Source organism: Pyrgilauda ruficollis, unplaced genomic scaffold (assembly GCF_017590135.1).
Source record: "Pyrgilauda ruficollis isolate IOZ18807 unplaced genomic scaffold, ASM1759013v1 scaffold64, whole genome shotgun sequence".
In the NCBI taxonomy this organism is placed as follows: Eukaryota; Metazoa; Chordata; class Aves; order Passeriformes; family Passeridae; genus Pyrgilauda; species Pyrgilauda ruficollis.
In genome coordinates this window covers 1,530,057-1,557,112 of record NW_024528155.1, presented here as the reverse complement: position 1 = coordinate 1,557,112, position 27,056 = coordinate 1,530,057, and the positions used below count along the sequence as shown (strand labels likewise).

The following is a 27,056-nucleotide window of genomic DNA, read 5'->3' as shown; positions in this document are numbered from 1 at the left end:
TAGACAGTCTTGCACAACAGAGGCTAAAATATACCTGGATCAGCTGTACTATTGCTGGAAATGAGCACTGCTGGAAGATTTCTGAGACAGGTATGTGCTTAGTTTTAATACCAGTAATTGAAAACTTCAGAAATTAACGAAGTCTGTTTAATGTAAAATCATCTTTATTAGGTGACTTTTTTTTTTTTCTTATACCTTGGACAGCTGAACACTTTCAATTTATTACTATGATCTTTCAAAACTTATGCCACAAGTCAGAGTTACATTTTCTCTCCAGTGCATCTGAGACTAAAAGAAGGTGCATATTTCCCCTACATATATAACTATAGCCAAATTAGCTTTTAAGTGAAGCTCCATCTACCTCAGCATATAGGCATCAAAGAATTATATTAGTATTCTTACAGCATGGCCTCTCTCAGTCTTGATCATATTTTCAGCTGTGGTTCTCTGGCAGCAGCTTGCCACTTAATTAAAACAATCAAGGTATCATTAGAGAACAGGAACTTGTACTTTCAGGAAACTCAAAAACAAACCCATATAAATTCTGATTTTAACAGCACCACTAGTTTTACCTCATGGTCTGACCTTGGCTTTCAAGGGAACATCTGCTGAGTGCTGGCGATGCTAGTGAGCAGCAGCAGTGCATTTCCCTCTCTAATCTCAGCTGGCAAAAGCGGCTGGCTTCAAGTACTTACTTGAAGGGCTTTTCCCCAGTGTGTGTCCGGATGTGGTTGTTGAGCGTTGTGGCACCAGCAAAGGCACGCCCGCAGTAGCCGCACTTGAAAGGCCTGTCGCTGGAGTGCGTCACGACGTGGTTCCTCAGCTCCGAGGGCTGCGAGAAAGACTGGGAGCAGTGACCACACTGGTAGGGCCTGCAGTGGGAAAGAGAAACAGCACGCCATCAGTGCCTTCTGTTGGCGTGAGCAGGAAAACACATGGGAGGGGGGTTCTGATCTTCACAGTAATTTCCAAAGAGAACTGTGGGTGCCCTTCTCTGGGTCTTTCTTGGGAAACACAAACCCAAAACTTCACAACCTCTTTAACAAATGTGAAATTCTTGGGCAGGAATTAAATGAGAGTCTATGGGACCCAAAACCCATAAATCAGCAAACTAGTGAGTTCGCACTGCATGTCAGCCTGCCTCAGTTCTCTCAAACTCAACAGTACTCCTTAGTCAAAAAAAAAAAAAAAAAGATCCACACACATTGGAGCTGAGGGATCCATGAAATCTTCTGTTTGTTGGTGTAGTCTTACTTGCAAATGCATGCCTGTTGGTTTTGTGTACATCCTATCATTATTCTGTAACTATTCACAATTAAACTCCTGATATTGCTTTGGGGGTTTTTAGAGATCACTGATTTCAATAACAGACTTGGAAAAAATGACCACTGTATTACAATTATCTTTCTGTTATCTTATTTCAGTTGAAAATCTTTACATTTCATTAACATTTTTTCTCCCATCTAGATTGAAAATGCCTATTTTGGGGATCTTGAAAGGAAACTCAGAACTCAGGTTTTCAACAACACATCTTGTTAAAAGTAAACATAGCAAACAAACACACAAAACTGACTGATATGTTACAAATTCACTGTCATAACAAGCAGACTGCAAACACAGAAAAAAAAAGGGATGCAAGACAGCAATGTGAGACTAGTCTGCTGAAATGCTAGCTAAAATAAAATGCCAAGAAACCATGTCTATATATTTCTCTTAGGTAAAAGTGGCCTTGTATCAGCATCCTACAAGGGGTTTTTTTTCCATTTCACATTTGTTTTAAGTTAGTAGCAGAGTCCTAAATGCTTATCAGACTGTTTGCTAAGAAAACTAAGATCTTTTTTTCTGGAGGGATAATAACGATTTTTACCCTGCACAACATTTTAACTCTTGGTGTCTGTGTTTCCAGAGCCAATGGCCAACACAACTTAATTGCTCTCTCTGTAATAAATGTATATGTTTAAATGGCTAGAAACCAAAATTAAAGGGAAAGAGACAATGGTGACCAGGCATGTACAATTCAATTAAGTGCAAAATAAAGTGAGCTATCTCATTTGTCAAGTGAACTGCTTAATTGTGGCTACTTGCATCACTGAACACAAATACTATTATTTTACAGTGCTTCAGAGCACTGAACCCTGATTGTAGAATTTTTTAGCTTGATTAATAGCTCAGTATTCATCAATAACTCAATAGCTTACAATTTTAATTACTTGCATTTGAAAATCTAACTACTCTCCAACAGGTTTGAAAGTAAGATATGAAAGCTGTGGAAGGGTAGATGATGTGGCCCTTAAAGATACACAGATATACGTAAAATAGTATTAGAAAAACCCAAAACCCAAGAAAGTGTTTTTCTGTTTCTCTTACTGAAAGACAAGTAGTAACATGCCAAGTTTTCACCTTTCTTGGAGTCCAAAGTTAATTTGCACAGAAGATATTTATCAAATTTGGTATGAAATTTCAAGAGTTGGTAAAACAAAGATAATTGGTGAATGCAGTAATCAAACACTTTTAAGCAAAATAATGAAATAATATATTCCATATCCAAGAAACATTGATTTTTTTAATAGTGAAGGAGACTATTAACATCTATTAGCCTCTGGTTATCTATTTTTAACAGCAACTACAAAAAATGATGCAATGCTACATAAAGTAAATTAATCTTTTTATTTTTTAAAGTGATAAATAAATCAGTGTGATTAATGCAGTGAAAATTCACACTGTAACTTCTCTGTAAACAGTGAAAATTTCAAACCAGATATAGGTGAACATTGTGATGCCAAACAATATGGGTTCATTGGCTCAAAATAAATGTCTTCTTTACAAAATACTCAGAATATATTTCACTGGCTTAAGCTCAAGTAAATCAACCGTGCAAAAGATCACCAATTGTTAGATCACTTTGACTCCATTTTTCTGATTGATTCACATCTTGGGAGAAAAACTATTAAACAAGTTACCCTTCTCTTTGCAGAGGACAAATTTATCCAGTTTATATCCAGGTAATTCTAATTAAAGCTAAAATGGGTAATTTTTTTTTAAGCTTAGATAAATGACACACATTAGGTGAAATTAATTTTAAAAAGAGAGCCTAAAAATGCATTAAAATACTGTAACATCTTAAAAATGCTCTAATTTGCACAATTGTGGATTTAAATATGCCAACTTCTGACAACTTTTGGATACTACTATTTTTCAAAGAGCAAAAAAAACTAATTGCATTCAATAAGTACAAAAGTTATCATTCTGTTCTCTGGTAACAATTTTACTGTGCTTGGAATTTTTTTTCTTGAAAGAAAACAAAATCAATATGTTATTGTTCAAAAAAAATGAAAGCGGTGCTGAAGGACTGAACACGAGCAGTGCTCGGTTCAGTGAGTACATTGACATGGGCAGAGCACGCCTGCCTTTGATGTAGCAGTTATGTCTTCTGCCATCACTTTTGTCTGCACTGGGACAATGAATTCAGATGGTGACCTCGCTATAACAGAGTTCTGCAGACAAGGAGGAACATTGACAAAGGGACAGAAGTGTTGGTCTTCATAGGCTGTGCTTTCAAAAATCCACTGCTGGACTGAATGCACTCCCAGCTCAGAAAAACTCATTTCCTTGGAATAACTAATACATGTATTTTACTTTCTTGAGCTTCACAGTATCCATGTGAATCAAAATCTTATCAGATAGTAATTTTAAATTGCAGTTAAGAGCAGCTGAACTGATTACAGCCATTTGCAGATGAGAATGATGTTCTGACAGGATCAAAAGTAGTTCTAATGTTTTTTATTCAACACATAGCTTTTAGCTCCACATCTTTCTTTTTGAGCTTAAAGAAAGGAAATCTACTTACCCAGAAGAAAATTTTCCTATTGGAAAAGTTACACTGTTGTTATTAATCCCATGCATAATTGTTAAGCTGCCTAGGTTTACTGACATTTAGAATCCATCAGCTTTTTCTAGAGACCTGAATCCTAAAGTCTCTGACTATATGATGGCCCATATAGGAACACAGGCCATCTAAATTGAAATTCTGACAGCAATTCTAGTGTAATAGTTTTCAGGGTTTGTGGTAACTCATAATTTTAACTTTTCCAAGTTGCACAAGACACATTTTTCAAAATGAAAACACTAAGGAATAAATTTTGCTCTCTAAGCTAGACAATCTCTTGAATGATTTTGCTGTTTGGTGAGGTCTTTTCCTGTATTAAAATTTATTACTTTTGCAGCTGATATTTTTCTGGGTGAAACTACATCATGTATGGGACCAGTACAAAAGTCATGCTTCCCTATAAGGCTCACTGAACCTCACCAAAGCTCATGCTTTGAGCAGGAAATGTAGAACCCCTAACATGTACAAAGCATGTTAAGAGAGTAGAAAAATTCATATGTGTTCATCTGAAATAGATACTGAGAGACAGCTGTACATTTAGATTAATTCTTTCTAGATTTTTGTTTAGCAAAACTGATATAGCTTTATTTGTCTTTTACTATTCCTCTGCCAAAAAAAATATATATTTTCCAAATTCTGACTCCTAAGTGTTTCTAAGTATTATAAATTTATTTTCTACATCATAAGTTGTAAACTCTTCGAATTATTAGAACCTTGGAAAATCCAATCATTATTTTCCACTGAATTTTCAACTCTTTTGTTTATGATTAATAGGTGTTTAGTGTGGCCTCGTCAGAAGTGAATTTGCTCTTTTCAAGGGGCATATGGAATTCTAGTGTAATCTTAGAAGAGAAATTGCTTGTAGGAGTGAGTTCCTGAATACTTGTAACTTTGTCATTGAAACTCTCTCATCCCAGTGAGACAAAACAGTGCAGCACTCTATTCTTTTTCTTCAGAAAGAGCTAGAAAAGAGTACCAGCTGAAAGGAAAGACTGGCATGCGATTGAAAATGCTTTTTTCCCTGTTGACAACTAAGTAAAAAACCAACATGATCATAGAGTTATAGAATGGTCTGTGTCGAAAGGGGCCTTAAAGACCATCTTGTTTCCAACCCCTTGCTATGGGCAGGGATATCCTCCACTCAAGGCCCCATCCTATTTGGCCTTGATCATTCCCAGGACAGGGCATCGACATCTTCTCTGGGAAAATTTCAAGTCTATCTCATTACCCCCACACTAAAGAATTTCTTTCTTACATCCCATCTAAATTTACCCTCTTTCAGTTTAAAGCCATTATCCCTTGTTCTATCACTAAATGTCTTCACAAAAAGTCTTTCTCCAGCTTTCTTGCAGGCTCCAATGTGTACTGGAAAGCTCATATAAAGTGTCCCTGAGCCCTACTTTTCTCTACACTGCACAGCCCAAACACTCTCAACCTTTGAGCTTGAGACCCCTCTTTCCTCTGATCATCTTTGGGATTGTCCTCTAGACTCTGTCTAGGAGATCCACATCCTTCTAATGTTGGAATCCCCAGAGCTGGATGCAGTGCTCCAGGTGGGGTTTCACAAGAGTTGAACAGAGGGGGAGAATAACTTCCTGCTCATTCTGCTTTTGACACAGCCCAGGACATGTTTGGCTTTCTGGGCTGCAAGTGCACCCCTGGTTCATGTCCAGCTTCTCATCCCCCAAAATCTCTGAGTCCTTTTCCTCAGGAATATTCTCATTCCATTCTCTAACCAGCCTGTATTTGTGCTTGGGATTGGACTGAACCACACTTAAGACCTGTCACTTGCTCTTGTTGGACTTCATGATGTTCACACAGTCCCACCTTTCTAACCAGCCAAGATCACTCTGTCCTTCACCAACAAACGCTGCTGTGCTAAATAGCATCAGCCCAAACAGCAGCCTCTAAGGAATATCCCTGCTCTCCACTTGGAGATTGAGCCATTGACCACAACTCTTTTGAGTGCAACTTTCCTGCCAATTCCTTATCCATTGAGAGATCTGACCATCAAACCATGTCTCTTCACTTCAGAGACAAGGCTGCTGTGTGCAAACATTTTGCACAGGTCCAGGTAGATGACCTCAGTCTCTATTCTGTATTCACCAGCTCTGTAAACACTACTGTAGAAGGCTACCACATTTGTCAGGCGTGATTTGCCCTTAGTGAAATCACATTGGCTATCATCAGTCACCCCATTATTTTTCCATGTGCCTTAACTTAGTTGCCAGGGGGATGTGCTCCATGCTCTTGCCAAGTACCAAGGTGAGATTGACTGCCCTGTAGTTCTCCAGGTCTTTTTTTTTTTTAACAGTGGAGGTTATGTTACCCCTTTTTGAATCGGCAGAATTTCACCAGACTGTCTTGACCTCTTAAATATGACCAAAAGTGGCTTAGCTGCTTCATCCACCATTTCTCTCAGGGCATGCACATGCTTCTCACCAGGCCTCAGGGACTTGCACATCTTCAAGTTCTTTAGATGGTCTTCAATCTAATCTTCTACAGCTGGCAGTTCTTCATTCTCCCAGTCCCTGCTTTTGCCTTCTGCAACATGAGTGGTGTGAACATTTGCCAGTTAAGCTCAGCCTTTTCCATGTCCTAGGTCACCAGGCCTCCTGCTTCCTTTTAGAGAGGCCCCACATTTCCCCTGGTCTTCCTTTTATCACTGATGTAACAACAGAAGCTTTTGTTGTCCTAGATGTCCCTGTCCACATTTAATCTTATCAGGGCTTTAACTTTCCCAAAGGGATTCCTGGCTGCTTAGACAATCTGTCTGTGTATCTCCCAGGCTACCTGTCTGTGTTTGCATCCTCTGGAGGCTTCCTTTTTGTCTTTGAATTCATCCAGGAGTTCCCCATTCATCCGTGCAGGCATCCTGGTGGTTTTACCTGACTTCCTCTTTGCTTCTGGGATTCGAAAAGGTGATTGATCCCATGGTCTCAAAGAGTGGGACACAGGGCTCCCTTGAACCCAGGACAGCATTACTCATTGTTATAGGGTGGAGGCTGCCATGCCACAGCCTCTGCAAGAAACCCCACGAGCAGCATGTTGAAGCAGGGCCAGCATCAGTTCTCAGGATCTGGCCTTTATACAAGGCGCAGCTTTAAGGGCACAGCTGCAGTCAGAGGAGTTAGGTCACAGTTTCTCTCAAAGGAAGGTATTTTTGTGGAATATCTTCTTCTAGCAAGTCGAATTAAGGCTGGAGAGCAAAGTGACACCTCAGGATACTGCTAACTTGCACACAGAAACATCCCAAGCATCAGCAGAGCCATGGGTGGTTACCTTCACTGCCTCTGGACTCCACATCCCCTGCTGCATTGGTGCTCCCCTCAAGCAGCACAGCTGCTGTCCTGAGCACCTCAGGCACCGTGCAGCAGCAAGGATGGCAGAGCCGGACCTGCTGGGAATTCTGCAATCATCTGTTACAAATGCTTGGGAAGAAACCAGCCAAAACAGAAAGCCAGCACACTTGGAGCATCTGCAAGCTCCTGAAGCTGTCAGGGAGAGTTACTGCTCTGTAGACCTTTATTGTTTTTAGCTCTGAGTACTGGGCACTTGCAAACCTTTATGAGAAGTTTATGCAAGAACCAGCATTAAATTCAGCATGAAGTTTACTTTAACTGAGCAATGCTCAATAAACAGAAATAGACAACTCTTGCTCAAAACACTTATTTTTTAGAAGTCTGTTTTGGAGAGGTTCAAATCAATTAGTAGACTTGGGGAGAGCATCAAGGTCAAAGGCACAGAACCTATAAAGAAAATATAAACACAAAATGGACTAAGCCATGATATTAGAGAAAAACATTAAATTGGTAACTTCAACTTCCTGTTAAGAAAAGCAAAACAAAACAAAACATGCTTACTATTTTATATTGAGGTGATATTGGAAAACATAAGTCTAATGTCTTTTGAGTAAAGAAGAATTGTGAGTGCCAGATCACATCCCTAATCTATCATCCATGAACACATTTATGGAGTGTGCTTTTCCTTAGATTCTCAACTTGAATCCCTGGCAATCAATGAGAATATATGTCATACAGACGTACAGGTTGTACACAAAAATATGCCACACAGAAATCTTAAGAACTGAAGCCTTCTGCCTTCCCTCAACACCAATGTATCCTGAATCTGGTGATCATAGTGATTTGGAAGAGTGATGTCATTAAAAAAGACTGTGTCATTACCAGAATAGTGGTTACTGTTAAAAAAACTAAAATAAAAATTGTTCATTATAATAAAGTGTTTTGGTTAGCCCCTTTTTGAGCCTTACAAACAGAATTGTTGGGAATATCTGCAGCAGAAGAGAGGAAATAATAATAATTTAAAAAGCAAACAAAACCAAACCAAAACAAACAAAAACAAACAAAAAACCAAAACAAACCACCCCAACAAAATAAACAAAAAAAGCCGTACAAAAATAGTTTTTCAACTCTTGCTTCCAGAAATATCTTCTCAAATTGCTTCTGTCTGGTCAAGGCTTAACCAAGTCTTAAAGGTTCAGAAGGTCCCCGAGTTCAAGATTTTACAAATTTAAATTTCTATCTCCCACACACACTTCAAACCCAATTACTGTTAATTTCAAAGAGAAGCCCTAAAAAATGTAACAAGCTCAAAACTTTTTGGTGGAAAGGGAGAAGTATATAAGTAAACCAGTAAACAATTAAAAGTGATTTTAAATTAAAATCTTACTCTTTAAATAAAGCAGAAAGTACAGCAGATGATTTTAATAATTTTTCCTATTTGGGATTAATAAAGTTTTAAAATGATTTTGATTTATTAAGTGATTTGCCTGATAAATAGGATCGTTTATTTCTTACTACTTCATGGAATTATGTATATTATGGCCTATTTATATCTGCTCTCATTTAGATGTTTTCTTAATCTCAGTTGTTGTATTGTCTTTGTTTGGATTTCTCAAGCTTCAAGTAGTCTGCTTTTCTTGTATTTTAGACCATGAATCAGACTTCTGTATAGATTTAAAGGTGTTTTCCCTGCACAGCACTGTTGCAAAACAAGTACTAAGCCAGAGCAGATAGACTAAAGTCTATTTCCTAGAGACAACAGGCCCTGCTGTTTCAGTCACATCAAAGATGCAGTGACTGGTGTGCTCACAAATTGCTGACAATAAATGAGGAGTTGTTTATCAGCTGAAGCGGAGCTGCAGATGTCATTGAGAAAATAAAAAACAGAGAGCTGCAACCAGAACTTTGGGCTGGCAAGCAGGTATTCTTTCACAAATTATACCTTACTTTCATGTCTCCTGGAAATTTTGCACAACACTTAAATATTTTCATCTAGAAAAATGCAAAATGTTTAAGAAACCAAAGGCCACTTTTTCTAGACACTGTATCCCTAAATAAGTGGTACCCACTAAAACACAAAAAGTTTCCTGTGATGTAAGCTCAAACTATAATAGTTTCTAAGCAAGGATATGATAACCCAGACCCTAGGGCAGCTATTTATGGTAATTTCAAGCATGGAATTAATTGCAGTTACCTTAATCATAGCAAGATGATTTCCTACTATGCCCTAGGGTATTCTGAGCTGACAATGCTCCAGACTTTCCTGAGGAAGCTGCTGGCTGGGTAGGCACAGGAGAGTCTGAGGTAAGACACCATGAATCAGCACCCTACTAAGGAGAATGTTCACTTTTAAGAGTGAAGACCAGAAATCTAGTCTGTGTTTTGGACAATATTTGACACAACCTGCTTAGGAGGAAATAAATAAAAAAGGAATAAAAGTAATTTTAAAAAATTAATCTCTCACCTCCACAATGAAAGAGGTAATGGTAAGACAGGCTTACCCTCATTTTCTTTCTCTGACAAAATAAATATTTAGCTGTCACTTAGAGTGAAGAATAGTGCCATTAAGAGAGACCCTTCTTGCATTAACTATTATCTGCAACTTGCTTCTTCACAAAGGAAGTCACTGCTTCAAGCAAAAGAACAAATCTAGGCGTCACACCTGATTGGATGAATCACTGAAAAGGTATGTGGAGGACCTCACAACATGCCTTTTGCAGTCTCTAGACTCTTCGAGGATGCACTGTTTTATGCTTTACAGTATGCTTAGGATGCTTCAATACCGGAAACATGAAAGTCCATGGGATGTAGGAGAGCAGACCTTTCAGGACCAGTGTTCTACATTGTGACACCTAAATTTCATGACACCAGTTTTGTCCTACAGCTCCCTTAGCAAGGCATTTGCTTCTGCTGAGGCAAGCATAAAATCCAGAAAAATGTTGAAAGGGCTTGTTCACATTCATAATATTATCAATTATTTAATTTTTATTAATATTAGCTTGGAATCTAATTAGTCCCTAACATGCTTGATATTTCTTCTGGAAAAATGGACTTATTCTCTCCTTACCCATAGAATCACACAAGCATATGTGTACATGTAGATAGTACACAAAGTACACAAGCAGACATAGACATGCACACAAACACATGCACAGACTCAGTCTTTGCTACTTTTTTGTTAGTGTTTTTTAAAACTCTAATTCACAATTAAAAGCTGCTTTTAGAACAACCTTTCAGGGATTCAGCTGTTATGCTCAAATCTGCACAGCTGAAGAAGAGACAAAATACAGGCAGCCTTTTTTATTGAATTAATTTGATTTTTGTCTTTTGTCCTGCCAGCTATCAAAATTGTCAAATAAACCAGCTTTGATTCATAAATAATGGTTCCATTATATTTACTGTGCCACCAGTCAGAGTACCTGAAATTTTAATTCACTTGTTCAGCTAAATTTCATCCTCAGTTCACAGCCATAAAATTCTGTATTGACAAACTTTCAAACCAACTTTGACTCTGAGGTATCTAGTCAACATTTTTCTTCTGTGTGGATATTAGTTTATTGAATAAGTGGCATCTGTTTTCCTCCACATCACTGGTGGAGTAGGTATTTCCTTTTGACAGCTTTCTACGATTTATGGGTTTGCATGCTATGAAGAAAAATAGTACTAAGCAAAAAATTCCAATTCATTACCTCTTAGTACTTAATTAAGTTCATACGCATTGCACACTATAGGTGAACCCTGAAATGACTGTGACAGCCACTGAGCAGCAAGTTAGATTATCTTTGGAAGACAGAGAGACTTTTAATTATCTTGACCTCATTTTTTCCATCTATGATATTCATAAATTTTCATTCTATTTTGTTGCCTCCATCAGATGTACCAGACCATTCTGAAAACAAGATTATATCCTTAGCTATTTCCTTTTATCTGCACATTTAGGCACTGAATGTTTTTACAAATAGTGAAGGCAAGCAATAGTTTTTATCAGCTTACTTCACGCAGCTGCAGATGAATTATATCATACAGGCTCCTCATAATAATGGTTTGGTTTTGAAAATGATAACAGCTTGATAAAAGAAGAAAGCAGTGGATCTGGCTGTCAGTAGATACAGAAATAAAGAGAGCCTGGGCTTTACCTGTCGGGGTTCTGCGTACACACATGCATCTGTAAGAGGATCCGCTGGGTGAAAGTCTTAAAGCATTGCCCACATTTCCAAAGATGCCAGTCACTGAACTCAGAATTTAGTTGGCTTGTTGAAGTTGGGCTTGCAAGAACTCGTTGGTTTTTGACACTGATCTGGTTAAATCCTGACTCGATGGACCCAGACTTATCCAGGAGAGAAAAATTTCTGCTACACGGAGTCTGTGGAAATACTACGGATCGCTGTGGAGTGGCAGGGGATAGTTTGCTACTTTTATTAAATGGCTGTAGGGTGTCTTGTCTGGACATGGCCTCCATTACAGTCGAAGGGACATTCACTGGGAGAAAACAAGAAAAGTAAATAAGATCCTTTTTATGCCTTTTTAAAACTTATGCAATTTTGGGAGACACCAAAAAAAATCAACATCCTTTTTCTTGAGACTACAATGAAACAATTTTACTTTAACAAAGTACAAAAAAGAAAAAAAAAAAAAAGAAAAGAAGGGCTTGAATGAGACAGTGATCTGAATGGATGGTGCTGATTCTGTGACACTGAAATGAAAATTCATGCAAGGGAGTGTCTGAGACTGAAAGGACCCAGAAAAGCCTGACTGTGATATACTTTTATCACACTATGGGATTGTCATCTGAAAGAAAATGCTGCACCACTTTTGATGCCCTGACTCTGCATGTTGCAGTCAGCATGTCTGACTGCTATATCACAGACAAGCATGAATTTTGAGAGCATGGAGAAAAAAATCCCTGCTGGGAGCCTCCTTGAGGTACAACAGGGCTTAAATATCTACTGCAGCAATAGTTCCCTTATCCTATTAATGGGTGGCCTCTAAGGATATTATAGTATTACATCTCACAGATATTCACACTGCCAATGCAGAAAGAAGCCAGGGACTTCATAATGTATCTTATATGCCTGAGGTTAATAGCAGGTAGGTCACCATGAAACACTGCAAAGTACAGGCAGAGAGACTTTCATGCATCAGTCTCCCACCTACAAAACAGGCATAAAAATGTTTTAAAGTCCCATGAAAATTGTTTCTACTCTTATGATCATCAATTAACTATGGCTTATGAGGCACTCAGATATTTCAGCAACAAATGCAATATGCTTTTCACAAAGTGATTTAGTGCTGAATTTTAATGTTTTGTGACAAGGAAGACAGGAGGTGAAGCAAGTGGAAGAAATTGAACAGCTGCCTCACACCTTGAGAACCATGTAGATCATACAGACAATGAGGCAAGAGTCCTGTGGAAAAATAGTCAGCTGACAAAAGCTTGCACCACAATGCAAAAATATAATTTATGCCACTGGACCGAGTAGTTTCTACTGCTTTCTAATTTTGGATTCTAACTCAGGCCCATGAGCTAATATTTTAATGGAAATTTTTAAATTAAATATATTATAGACATATAACTCTCTGTACCCAAATTTAGTTACTATCACAAACTGTTTATACATACAAATAGGTACACAGCAGGTATTAAACTGATGATTAGAAACTACAACTCTGTTTTGATCATTCATGATGATAGATTTCTAAGAGCAAACATGAGAATTAAATTTCAATTGTAAGCTGGAATCAGCCAATATTATTAAGTGTAAAAAAAAACCAAACAAACAAGCAAACAAAAAAAATCCCCAAAACAACTTAATATTTGGTAATATTTTAGAGCATGCCAGTTGCTTTAGAGTTATGTTCTGATAGATCAATCATAACAATTCCAATATTATATTGTTACAAGATATTTAATTTATGTCAGTTGAGGTCCTTCCTAATCTATTCTTTTTTTTAGTATCTGAGAGCCTCATTTCTAAATAGATTTACATCCATGGAGCTGTCTATCACAAGTTTCCAGACTCAGAATACATCTTCTATGTCTCTTCAGTACCAGGAGCAATTTGTATAATTTCATTTTGCCTCAATATACTCAGAAGAAGGAGATCACCTTTTCCTTTTTCTTCTTTTCTTTTCTTTAAATTGTGGTCATAAAAGTCCACTGAAACAATGAGATCAGGCTACTAAAGACCTAAGGAATATAGGCAGAACTTGTGCTGATGGCAATATCCCTGTGCAGAAGATAAGCAGAAGGTACATTCTGGGATTTTAAGTGGGACTGAAGTCCTATATCAGTCTGCAGCTGGCTCTGTGGTCACAGATTCATTTCATCTATTCATGTCAGTGTCTCTATGGATGAAACTCTAGTTTATCTCGCAGAGAAATAGCAAGAGACAATATTTATAGATATTAGCCATTATGCTTTTCAAATAAAATTTTTGTAGTCTTCAATTTCTGAAAGAAAAAAATAATATTTCTGTACTGTACACTGTAGAGCACAACTTTCATCAGCAAATCCTTCTGCCAGAAACTAAATTTCTTTTAAACTTTTCTCAAACTCAACAGACTTGAAAACTCAAGATGGGAAAGGATGTTTATTTTTGACAGTTCAATCCCTCCCATCTTGCTGTTTAATTGCTGCATGATTCAGTATTTAAGTTGCTACAAGACACTAGTTCTTCCTAGTAGTTCATGCTGTTTAAGTGTCTAAGGACCAAAACCATACACCTTCTATGTAATTTACTAAGTGTGGGCAGTCACAGAGTTACTTTAGACCAAAGTCAATGGGTGCATTATTTTCTTGCACTACATAGATACCTATAGTTGCCGAAATGGATGCAAGCTCTAATCAAGTCTCAGACACAAGCAGTAAAGCTGGATGTGCCTGGATCACCCATTTCCATTACAGACAAAGGTATCCAGCACTAGATTGTGTCTATGTTAAAAGTAACTATTCCTGCTTAGTTTCATGAGGATCCCTAGAAAACTAGAAATAAAATGTTGAGAACAGGTAAAAGAATGGATGAAAATGGAGATGGTCAGGATGGAATAGAGATTTATTATCATTTCAGGATGCTTCTATTCAGTTGGTATTTTTAAAAGTAGGATTTTATGTTTAACCACAAGGATCTATACTCTTTAAACAGCCAGTCAAAGCTTTTCTCAACATGATCAGAGGTAACAGAAAAAAAGAATCACCAACAGAGGCTCTTTCGGCTTGCAAAGCATTACTGTTTTGGCAAGACAGTGTTTTGTGATAGATCTAGTAACAATTGGGAGAACCAAACAAACTTGTTTGCAGTAGGTTAATTAATCACTTATACAGAACAGTGATTCTAACCATACCATAATTTTGCACAGTGTAAATGTATCACCTCACCTTAAATATACTGCAACTTTCATTAAATGCCATAGAATCAGAGAATCATAGAATGGTTTTAGTTGGAAGAGGCATTAAAGATCATCTAGTTCCAACTCCCCTGCCATGGGCAGGAGAGATTGCTCAAATCTACATCCGGGTGTTGAAGTTCCAGGGACAGAGCCCCCTCTAAAATACTCTATGATTTATCTGATTAGGCATGAGAGAGCAATTATGGCTTACACAGGTAGAAATGCAGGAAAGAACTTACAATTTTCATCTTGTGCAATGCACTGGAGAGGGATTCCAAAGAAAGATGTGTAGCTGTCATTGTACCACACTAACAGCTCAGTGCCCCTGGGGATATCTATACAAGCCCGGTAGAATATATTTGACCTAATCAAGAAAAAAGAAAACATGGCATAATTTAGGAATAGACCATTCTCATCTTATAGTACATAATATTACAGTAGAAATTCATTGTTTTGGAAGCATTTCTACATATGATTTCTAGTTATATCTAGTTATTTCCAGATAACTAAATGAATAACCTACTGATTGTTTTAAAACCAAATCTGTCATTAGAGAAGGACTTTGTTCCCGTAGCACAGGCTAACAACATTACAGACAAGTTGTATCTTGCATATATTAAATGCTAAGGTTTCAGATGGACAAAGATACTATAAAAATATGGGTATTTTCTTGCAATGTCTATTCCAGGGGGATTTTAGAGTGGCACTTTTTGCTTACACAGAATAACCATCTGAGTGGTGTACACAGATCAGCAAGTACAGCCATTTAAACAGCTTTGCATTTGGCAAATATTATATATTTGACAAATGCAAATCAATATATATATTTGTCATATATTTTAGGGTAGAGAACACTTCTTTTGTGAAAAGAAATTAAATGAATAAATACATTCAGCAAGACCTTTGAGATAGTGTGAAGTGACCTTTCATGGCAGTAATATACCATCAAGAGATCTTGGGTTGTTGAGAAAAACCAGACTTTGACTTAGGGGAAATAAAACTGGGTTTAATTGGACCATGCAGTGCTAAAATCTTCTGCTACATGGAATGTGAAGGCAGTGCCAATGTTTAGTGTGTATAAATCAGTGTTACCATAAGTGTGTATCTCATTGTTCCTGTGAGAGAAGACTGGGTATTTCTAGACCACTGAAGTGAGAACACAGAGGGGGAAAAGAAAAAAATCCTAATGTCTTTAGCATAAAAGCAAGAGCCTTATCCTGACCTTGCAGTGATGTAAATAGCTTCAGAGTGATACTTCTACAGTTAAGACATTTACATGGCAGCAAAAACTGTGCCTAGATTAGAATCAGGCACAAGATAAAAGATAAATGTTATCAGTTTGCAGTGGCTTTTCCCTTATGCTTCACGTGGAACAGTAAAACACACTCCTCTGAGATGGATAGAAATTCAATATATACAAGAAGAACAGTCCACTCTTGCTGAAGGATTACATACCAAAGTGATACAGTCAAAGTACCAAGAAATGACCATTTTTTATAACCCCTTCTGTAAGGCAGAAAAACATCTATAGACCAAAAAAAAAGTTAGGCCTCAACCAGTTTTCTGAGTGAAGAATTGCTACAAACATTATTCTGAAGTTCAAGATAAAAGTGTTTAGGCTTGGTAGGCCTTAAATTTAGACTTTCTATAAAGAATTGGCTGTAGCAATGCAATTTGTTCCTTGTATAACACTGCAGACATAAGGAGAATCTTCTACCACATTTTTCATGGCAGTGAGATATGCACTTGTCAACATATTTTGTCACCGCAAAGTGGCTCTTGGCAACAGGATCATAAAGATCAATAAAAAAGTGCAGATTCTCAATATTTTACTAGCAGCTGCAAAAATTTCATTTATCTTGTTATTTTCCTCGCTTACTGCCACCCTGTCTCAGGAGGGCACTGCTAGCTAAGCAGAACGGTTTTCTTAGCCTTCTATGAATATCTGACAAAAACTCTCCCCTTTGTGTCTCCCCTTCATCTTCCCTCCTCCTCCTTCTCCTCCTCTTCTTCTCTCTCGCTTTCTTCCCAGAGCTTTGCATGTAGTTAATTCTTTCCACTGTTACATAAAAATGAAAATTGGAGCCACACTATAAATTACCGGCATCTCTTAACTTGAGAAAAATTGAGTCTACTTTGTACTTCACCCTTGTAACATTTCATCTCTCAGTTTGGCTTCCCTTAACATAAACACAGCAGCCCAGCAAATGAATGTGCTAAAACCAAATGACACACTTTGCCGCTGAAAGAGCAGAACTGTTTTTGAGCAATGGGTGGTCTGTGGGGCTTGGAGTAGGCAGGGAAAAAAAAAGTGTAAGTGTACACCGTCCCTTACAAGTGTGTAGAGCTTCCAAAACTCGCAGAAATCTCTGCATGCTGAAGTACATCAAAGGGATTTTTCCCTTTTCGGATAATATTTCCTTTGCTGACATGTATTTAGTATTGTGGTTGGATGACTCATAAAGATAGCTTCATGGCGTCCCAACGCAGTTGAAGCAGAACACATGCCAACAAACATTATTGTCAGCCTCAAAATAAAAACAAAACGTTCAGCTAAGGGTCAATCAATCAAGAGCACTTTGAAGAAAATTCCATTTAGATATTACAAATCATAACAGAATGAATTTAAACCAGCTGACTTTCTGTGAGGAGGACGTCCATGTACAATAAAAATTAGGCTGGTTTTTCAGTGTCCAACTTTTCTATTTTCTTACACTTGGATGCAGTCACTGGTGATGGATGCCAGTTTTTTAAATTGTGTTTTTGTAGTTCATTTTATAAAGATCTGAAGTAATCGAAAACAGATCAACAGAGGGAACTCTAAGTAAAAACTCCATCATGAAAGGAGAGTTGTAAAATCCACTTAATATTGACAGATGTGTAATGACTTTCTCATGTTCACTTTTCATTTAGTTTTGTCATCTATATATATATGTACACTTTTTTTTTTTTAATTTTTATGTATATACGTGCACACACACATCACCACATAGAGAAATGGTCCACAAGATACCTACAAAAATACTCTTTCATCACAACAATCTTTATTCATTATCCAGTGTGTTTCTTTAAAATCCTATGGTTTTTTAGCTATAGATAGCAGATACCTAAGTATATAATAAAAGATTTGTAGTGTATAAATAGGATTGTTATTTTTTTAACTGCAGCATTGTTTAGTCAACTGGCCAGAGAATAAAAAAGTTGAAAATGCAATTGAACAATTTTACCATTGTTAAATTGGATCCCTATGGGATAATCAAACTTTATATATTTCATTTTAGCTTGCTTTTGTATGTTTTATTTTTAATTTTAAAGGTAGTTTAAATAAGTTTAAGATTTTCCTAAATAAAAGAAACTCTGCTCTCTAAAGTAACCAGCAAAAATCATTGCTTGCTGCAACTGGCAAGCCTGGGGCATTCTTTGATGTGCTTCCTACCACATTTAATAAGGCCAAGCAGTCGCTTCTGATTCTAAGGCAAAAGGTTTGTTTATAGCTGAGATCATGTATTTATGTAGTGTGTTGTCTGGGTTTTCTGGACTTATCTGCAAATACAGAGTAAAATGTACCATAATTTCTTTACATTTTTCTTGCATTTTGACTTTCTCTAGCCAGCAGCATAAGAGGTACAACCTTGGCTAGCAGGTGCACTCGACACAAGAGCTCGAGGAGTATGCACAGCTCGTGACTGACCCTCAGGGTGCCTCTGGGTGCCACTTTTCCCCCTCCCCTATCACATGCATCCCTGTTAAGGGTGGAGAACTGCTTATGTTGGCTTGCCTCTGATGAGACTGTTTGAAAAAGTGCAGAGAGCTCTGTGTGGCGGGGTGGTCACACACGCGATGCAGGGCTGCCCTCGCTCCCTGGAGCTTCACCCCGTGTGTGCTGCCCCACGTGAGCACATCCTCCAAAGCTCTGATACTGTCTCTACAATCAAAGGCAGCAGTACTCCTGATGGCCACAGTCTGATAAAACATTCTCATTTTGTGTCACTGGGTGAATCAAAAATCACTTTACCTGTACTGAACCACCGTTAAGTTCTGCTCCCCACAGTGCCTGGCACATCGGATGTACCTCATCCAGCTTGACTTACTGGGTTCTCCACCATCGATAAAGTGCTGCAGTGTCCCATCTTGGTCATATATCTGGGGGAGATGTCACAAGGTCAAGTAGTTAGAACAAATCATCAGCAATCATTTCCACTGCTTCACTGGTGTCTCTCTGTGGCTTTTCCAGGACTTTATTGCCATAAAATTTGTCATCTGTGTACTGATACTTTTAGAAATATACATGAAAAAGCAGAAAAGTATTTTAGGGGATGCAAGTTTATCTTGTTGCTCTTATCAAGCCAATCTTTTAATATTAAAAATATTTGTGGTGCCTCAAAGATGTGACCATGTTTCCCAAAGAATATTTAACCTATTTTGACAAGCTGTCCTTAAATAATGAACTGCCAGATAAACAAGAAAATCTGGATGTAAAGTGTGCAATAAAATGGCTGGGACATCTGAGCAAGGGGCAGTAGCAATCCCTAAACAAGGATCCCTTCCTTCACTTCTCAGTTGCAGCAAGAGTATATACTTCAGCAGCCTTACACAATATGTTAGGGAGTCATAGGAGTCATAATATCAAACAAATGAGACTAGAAGGAAAAACGGAGTTGATGATGCCCTTTGCAGCTCCCTTGAGACAAACTATTTTTTTGAAGTACTGAATGAGAAACCAGTCCTCAGAGAATCGCTGTTTTCCTAAACATGACATCCCTACTAAGGACATGTGGTCCAGTTATGGTGATTTTAAAAAAGATGGTAATATGTTTCTATTCAAAAGTGGATGCTCCCTCTGAAGTCAAGAATAGAGTTGCTCTGGAGATTCTGAAATGAAAAGATAAATGTACCATGCATACCTACCCCCCTGACTGCTTAAAAATGTTATCTAGGTAGGTTTAATCCTAGTAAAAGCATGTGATCTCACAAGGTTTTTACTTGTTGCACAATTACTTTGGCAAACCTCACAAATACATCTGAACAATTACATGCCTATCTGAAGTAAATCTCATTTTCATGCCTTTTGCTCTATGAACACCATCTGCTTTAATATCCATACCCCAAAAATGTTATTCCTTCTGAAATTGTATGAGCCTAAACTGATGTCTTCTTGAAAGTATTAATACTGCTAATTAAAGAGGAAGCACATTTATTACATGGAATTGAACATTTCTAGTATATACAGATTAACAATCTTGAATATCTATTTCAGTATCAACAGAATAAACTCAGAAATTATGTGACTATATTTGATACTTATGATTTTTTAAAAGAAAGTTTCCTACAGTTCACACAAAAATATACATAGGAATCAAAATCTAGTTGTTTTCCTCCACCAAAGCAGAGTCTCAAATTCAGGAGCCAGCCTTGCTTTTGCTTTTGGCCAAGACAGACTCTGAGTAACCAGGAGGAATATGTCCATTGCAAGAGCAGGAGAGACACAGAAATCAAGTATCTATGGTGATCCTTATCCTTTTTTCCTGAGTGTCTGTGACAAGGACCAGGTGGAACCTGGCCAAATACTCCTGTGTTGGATAAGCAAGATGCTACCCCAACATAGTGATACCCCAACTGAGTGGAATAAAGTCAGAGAATCTGTAGTCCTCAGAAGTAAACAAGTACTCCAATCCCAGTGATTAAGTTGATTTTTTTATAAATGGCAACATGCTGATTATCAGCAAGGACCTATTCTTATGTAAATATCTTCATGTATGTTGAATATGTGAGCAAAATATGCTATACTATAAAAATCTGTGAAGAAATTGGAAAAGTTCTGCAGGACGTCAGCCTATAAAAAGGAAGAGAAGGAAAAATTAATGACTAGCAGCACTTGGCTGAAACCATTTTGGCAATATCTGTGCAAACATTCTCAGCAGTGTTTATTACCTATCCCTTTACATGCTGCTTATAGGTCTTAACATGAGGCAAAAGCAATTCCCATAAATAAAGAGCTGATAACTTCCTAATCCCCAGATGATATGAAACAGGAAAGACAAAGAGGTCTGCCATAATCAGTAGTGACACTCATGTCTTGGCACACAGGGTCCTACCCAGAGCTTTGTATAAATAGACAGTCATTAAATTATATGAAAAATTTAAATCTGTCATGAAAACATAGGACTGGGTCTTTCCTGGGCCTTGGTCTGGACTTGGAAGGACTGTGCTGTAAGACTAAGTATTTTCAAATACTTTGTTCTGCAAGTACTGATGCACCAAGTGACACTATGCCCTCCTTTCCTAGGATGATATTACTGACATTGCTGCATAGTCATAATCTCTCCAACAGCATTCTTAGCCCTGTTCTTACAGGACTGTAAACCCATCTGTAAAGAAGCAGAAGCGCTAGGCTTGGCAGGTAAATAATAATACTGTGTTGAATCTGTTTGTCAAATTGCACAATACAGTTTAAAATCTGGAAAAAAACCCCAAAACTCAGATATGGCTATTATTTTTCATGTCACCATCATGCAGAAGTTCTTATTCATTTTATAGTTATATAAATCAGGAAACCAATGAAGAAATAACTGCCTGAAGAAACCCTCATGAGGGAGTAAACCATAATCTGCCATAACAGAGAAAAAACAAACCTGTAGCACAAGATGTGAACACTACATTAACCAATTGATATACATATTTACCCACATCTCTGTAACACATGCATGCATCCTTAAACAGTCATACTATCTATTACAGAAAATACTGCAGAAACCTGTGATAAACTGGTGTTACTGGAAGCCTTTGACTACCTCACTTGATCATTACATCCATCTACACTGGCATAATTTTTCACACATTGCAATAGCCTCACAGCAAAATAGAATAGCATTTCTCCAAGTCCCTTCAGACTCTGCATTTATTTTTTCTGTATCTCACATCAGTCACTGACCCAAGTAGTGGAAACGCAATTAGTTATTTCATTTTTCTACTTTGATTGTACTTGGAAGTGTTACCTAAAATTCATACTGGACCTTGATAACTGTTGGTTTTGCTGGTATTAAGGGTTTGGTTTTTGTTGTGTTTTTGTGTTTATTTTGTAATGGAATGAACCAGATTGTGGAACAGACTGGAATCTGATAAAAGAAGTCTGCACTCATCTCATCTGACTTGCATTATGGTCCCCCTCAGCAGTTGCCTTATAGTTAATTATCTTCTTAATGGATTCTTGACTGTTTACAGATATTTTACTGGTATGTTGCAGATCAAGAGAATCGGAATATGATACATACTTCTCCTCTATGAACTTCTCCTCTATTTCATCCTTTGACTTCAGAATACAACAGAAACTGCTTCATTTTCCAGGAAAGTAAGTCCAAAGCATGGTCATCAGAATACAAGTCTTCTCTTTTCAGTATTTCCTGTTCCCTTCCTTTACACAGCTTTATTAAAAAATCGAGACATAAATAGAGGTCAGGTTCCTCTTCTAATGGCTGGATTGATTGAGGATAATTATTTGGAGAACATAGATACTTTTATGACAATTGTTAGAGCAACACACAGTGGCAGTAGTAACATAACTTCAAAAGCACACTGCATGCTGTATAAGCGATGCTCTAAAATCTCTGAACATAAATAACAGAAATAATATAAACATGAACCATCTAAGATTTAAACAGTCTTAAAAGACAAGGTGGAGTGCTAAAGAGACTTCTGAGAACCACCAATTACTTCAGTACTGATAGAGTCAGTATTGCTCACTTGGATCATTAGGGCAAATCTAATTCTAGTGCTAAAACTGTTGCTCTAGCTTCTGGCATAGCTGCCACAAAATTTTAGATTAAAGAAGTTCAAATGTGGCAGCACAGCTGCAGAGAAAGCCAAGTTATGAAGCAATTAAAAACTATCTCACAGAAGCGACAGCAAGAGCAAAAACAGCTTTTTGAAGTTCTTTCCTTCCTATCTGTTACCTTCCCTTGTACTCTTTCCATGGCCTGCTATTACATCTTTAGAAATTCTTCCTGCATTTTATCTTTCTATTTAGTCAGGTAAGAAAGGTATTAACAGATAACTATTTGGCTGCTTGTTTTCACTTCAGGCAGTCCAGAAATGGAGTGGTCCTGAAAAATAGAATGTTTCTTTGCAGATACATTTATATTGCAAAAGTAGCTATTAAAATATCTGTTTTATGTTGCAAGACATCAAAAGAGATGTGAAGAAAACCACAAAATATGCAAGAGTTAACTCTTACCGTTATAGAGATTCTTGCATTTTGCTGTTCACTGCTATTCTCATTGATGTTATATGCATAAAATCATAGAATTTTCAAATCACTAACTATGAGTCTTCTCCCTTCTAAAGAAGCTTTACTCTTGCCTTCAATGCAAAGATAGCGAAGCTGTACCCAAAACTACTGGTAATATGGCAAAAAAGTTGTAACCAGGCGTGTTAGATGTGGTAGCATCCATATAAGTTATATGCTTTCTGTAACAGTGTATGAGCCTGCAAACCACAGTTACACTGGAAGTTTCTTCATTGCTAACTTGGACATCAGAACTCAATAAGCTCTACATTGGGCAAATCTCACTATTGTGAGACCCTGCTTTTGATGTAAAAATAATACATCTTCTAAAGGTGTCTAACCTAAACAGAAGTTGAAAACAATTCCAAAAAGGATAATGGTTATAAACCTGGTTATTAAGCTGACAGTCTGTAAAAAGTGTGCAATTATAGAACCATAGAATTGCTTAGGTTGCAAAAAGACTTTTAAAATCATTGAATCCAACCCTTAACCCAGCACTGCGAAGCCAAGTAGGGTTAAGTCCTTACATTAAGTCCCTAAGAGCCACAGCTACACTTCTTTAAAATACCTCCAGGGAAGGTGACTCTATCACTTCCCTGAACAACCTGTTCCAGTGCTTGACAACCCTCTTGGTGAAGAACTTTTCCCTGACATCCAACTTAAACCTCCTCTGGTACAGCTGGAGGCTGTTTACTCTTTTCCTGTTGCTTGTTGCTTGGGGGACAATCCCAGCTCACGCGCTCCTGGAACCTCCTTTCAGGCAGTTGTAGAGAGCAATAAGGTCCCCCAGTCCTCTTTTTCTCCAGACTAAACACCCCCAGCTCCCTCAGCTTTTCCTCACAGGAATTGTGCTTCAGACCTTTCACCAGCTCCACTGCCATTCTCTGGACATGCTGCAGCACCTCAAAGTCTTTTTTGTAGTGAAGGACCCAAAACTGGACACAGGACTTGTGTGGTGTCACCTGTGCTGAGTGCAGGAGGACAATCCCTGCCCTGCTCCTGCTGACCACACTACTGTGGACACAAACCAGGATGCTATTGGCTTTCTTGGCCAGCTGGACACAGCTGGCTCATGTTCAGCTACTGTCAACCAGCACCACCAGGTCCTTTTCCACCAAGACATCTTTCCAGTCTCTCTGACCCCAGCCTCTACCATCATGTAGGGTTGTTGTGACCAAAGTGTAGGACCTGGAACTTGCCCTTGTTTGACCTCACAGACTTTGCCTCAGCCTGTCAATCCAGCCTGTCCAGATCCCTCTGCAGAGCCTATCCACCATCCAGCAGATCGACACTGCTGTGTAAATTTGTGTCATCTACAGACTGACAAAGGATGCACTTGATCCCCACATCCATATTATGTATTGAACAGGACTGTTCCCCACCACTGAGCCCTGGGGAACAGCACTTGTGACTGGCCACGAGCTGGATTTTGCACCACTCACCTCTATTCTTTGGACATGGCCAGCTTCAGTTTTTTACTTGAACAGTACAAGCCATCAGCATCCAGTTTTTCCAGCAGAATTCTGTGGGAAATGGTGTGAAGGTTTCACTGAAGAACAGGTAGATAACATCCACAGCCTCTCCCTCATTCATGAAGTATTCTACACTTGCACAGAAGAAGACCAGGTCGTTCAAGCAGGACCTGCCTTTTGTAAAGCCATGCTGACTGTGTTCAGTCCTGGTTGTCTGCATGGTGGCACTCAGGATGATTTGCTCCATGATGTTCCCTGGCACCAAGACCACGCTTACAGGCCTGTTGTTCTCTGCATCCTTCTTCCTGACCCTCTTGTAGCTGAGCTTTACATCTGCTGACCTCTGATCAACTGGAACCTCCCTGATGAGCCATGGCCACTTATAAATTATTGAAAATAGCTTAGTGAACTATTCTCCCTGCTCCTCAAGACTTGTGTCAACCCCATCTAACCCCACAGACTTGTGTCTGTCCAAATGGAGCAGATCTCTTACAATATTTCTGTCAATTACAGGGGCTTCATTTGGCTTCCCACACCTGTCCTACAGCTGCTAACAGTCCTCTTACAGAGGACTGGTTATTCAGAGAAGAACTGGTCTTACTATTAAAAACTGGGGCAAAGAAGGTTCCTCAGCTTTTTCCTCATCTTTTGTCATTCTTTCCTCACATATCCACCAAAGGGATTTTACTTGGCTTTCCTTAAGTTGCTACACAATTTACAGAAACCTTTCTTATTTTCTTCTACAGCAGGTAAATTCTACTTGGGCTTTGGCCCTTCTAATTTTCCCCCTGCATAACTTCATGACATCCTCTGAAGTTGCCTGCCCCTTTCTTCCAGAGATCACAAACTCTCCTTTTTCCCGTAACTTCCAGCCAAAGTTCTCTGTTTGACTAGGCTAATCTTCTTCCCCAACAATTAATCTTTTAGCATATGTGGACAGCCTGCTCCTGTTCCTTTAAGATCCTTAAGTCCTTCTTAAGACACATCTAACCTTCCTGGACTCCTTGCCAATCAAGACTGCCTCTCAAGGGACTCTGTCAGCCAGACCCCTAAACAGGCCAGAGTCTGCCCTCTGGAAGTCCAAGATGGCAGTTCTGCTGATCTTCCCCCTTACATCTCTGAGATTTGAAAACTCATTTTGTGACCATTGTGCTCATGACAGCCTCTGACCACCACATAACCTGTAAGTCCTTCTCTGTTTTCAAGCAACACGGCACATTCCATAGCTGACTCCCTCACCATGTGTGTTGGGAAGTTCTCTCCACACTCCACAATCATCCTGGATTTTTCCCCTCTACAGTGTTCTATTTTCAGCAACATTGGCTAAATTGGGGTGTCCCAGGAGAACAAGGGATGACAATCATGAGACTTCTCCCAGATGCTTATAGAACATTTCACCTGCCTCTTCATCTTGGCTGGATGGTCTAAAACAGACTTCCACCAGAGTACCTGCTATATTGGCCTTCCTCTTTGCTCTTACCCATAAACACTCAATCCTGTCATCAACATCACCTTCTTTTGAAGGAAACGGCGGTATCTTCATTGAACTTTAAAAAAATTCATTCTGCAGCATTTTACTTATTGTCTGCAATAAACTAGTACTGTAAAGTAAAGTTGAATACACATATGCTTTCTTAGAGGGGGGAAGAGCATTAGGTGGCATTACTAGGAGAAGACAGCTCTACAGCCAACAGAACAAATTACAAGGATGGTACCTTTCCCATAAAACCGAAGAAATAGCTGTCTCTTTCCTGAAAAGCCCTGAAACTGAGATAAGTGAACAGTAAAATGGAAAACTCTCCAAACACAGTTTAATAAAAATAAAAACTGATGTTGATTTATGGCAATAGTAATATTATATAATCACATCCTTTGCAAAAAAACACTTCTCAAACATTGAAATACTTTGTAAATTACGTGCTATCTTTTAGATTACCTGTACAGTCAACAGGCTGAACTCCCTGAATAAAGACAATTTTCATCACATTCTGATAAATCCATTTTTGATATCTAATAAATATTATTGTTTCTGTAATAATCAACTATACATGTCAAACTTGTATGTAACAATAGTAGTATAGATGTCATCAACCTCATTCTGCTGTAAGTGGAAATGTTTGGACAGGCTCCCTGTTCAATTGCATGGCCATTATTTCAGAAAGACATTAGTTATAAATACTTCTCATATGTTCCACTGTTTCTTGATAAGACTAATTGATTTGCTTTACCAGTTAAAGTATATCTTCAGATTATTTATGGGCAGATAGCAGAATCAAAAATATAAATATGTTTCAGATAACATTCAAGCTTGTTGTCTTAGGAGGAGATAAGAATGGTTTGGTTTATTATTATGTAGAAAATTAAAGCCAGTTACTATGGTCTTTACATCTATATGAAATAAATCCATGTCAATAACTAGTTACTTACTTTGAAGTGCTTCTATTTTTATAATAATAATTGATGGTATCTCCTTGCCATGTAGAGAATGTAACAGTCCATTCAAAGAATGATTTTTCTTTGTTGTATTTGTATTACATGCAGTTTGTTTATACTTAGAATTATCATCAAGTTTTCCAAAGCAATTGACAGAATAGAAATCTGAAATAAATGAGCAAGGAGGAAATATCAGGAGGTCTCACTGGTTAAAGTCAAAGAAAAATTTTTGTCCGGCTGGATGCAACCCCTCTGTGAAAAAGCACGGAAATATATCCTGACAGCCAACGGTCTTC

At 38.1% G+C, this 27,056-nt stretch overlaps 1 protein-coding gene across 1 annotated transcript in view; it reads right to left on the bottom strand.

Annotated features, from left to right (window-relative positions):
* PRDM6 (PR/SET domain 6) overlaps positions 1-27,056 on the bottom strand; it is a 74,312-nt gene that overhangs the window by 6,425 nt on the left and 40,831 nt on the right. The window contains exons 4-7 of the mRNA XM_041484176.1: positions 18,590-18,717; positions 14,814-14,938; positions 11,325-11,667; positions 696-872 (exon numbers count right to left, since the gene is read on the bottom strand). Coding sequence (XP_041340110.1) covers positions 696-872; positions 11,325-11,667; positions 14,814-14,938; positions 18,590-18,717 — 773 coding nt within the window. The remainder of the gene's footprint in view (positions 1-695; positions 873-11,324; positions 11,668-14,813; positions 14,939-18,589; positions 18,718-27,056) is intronic.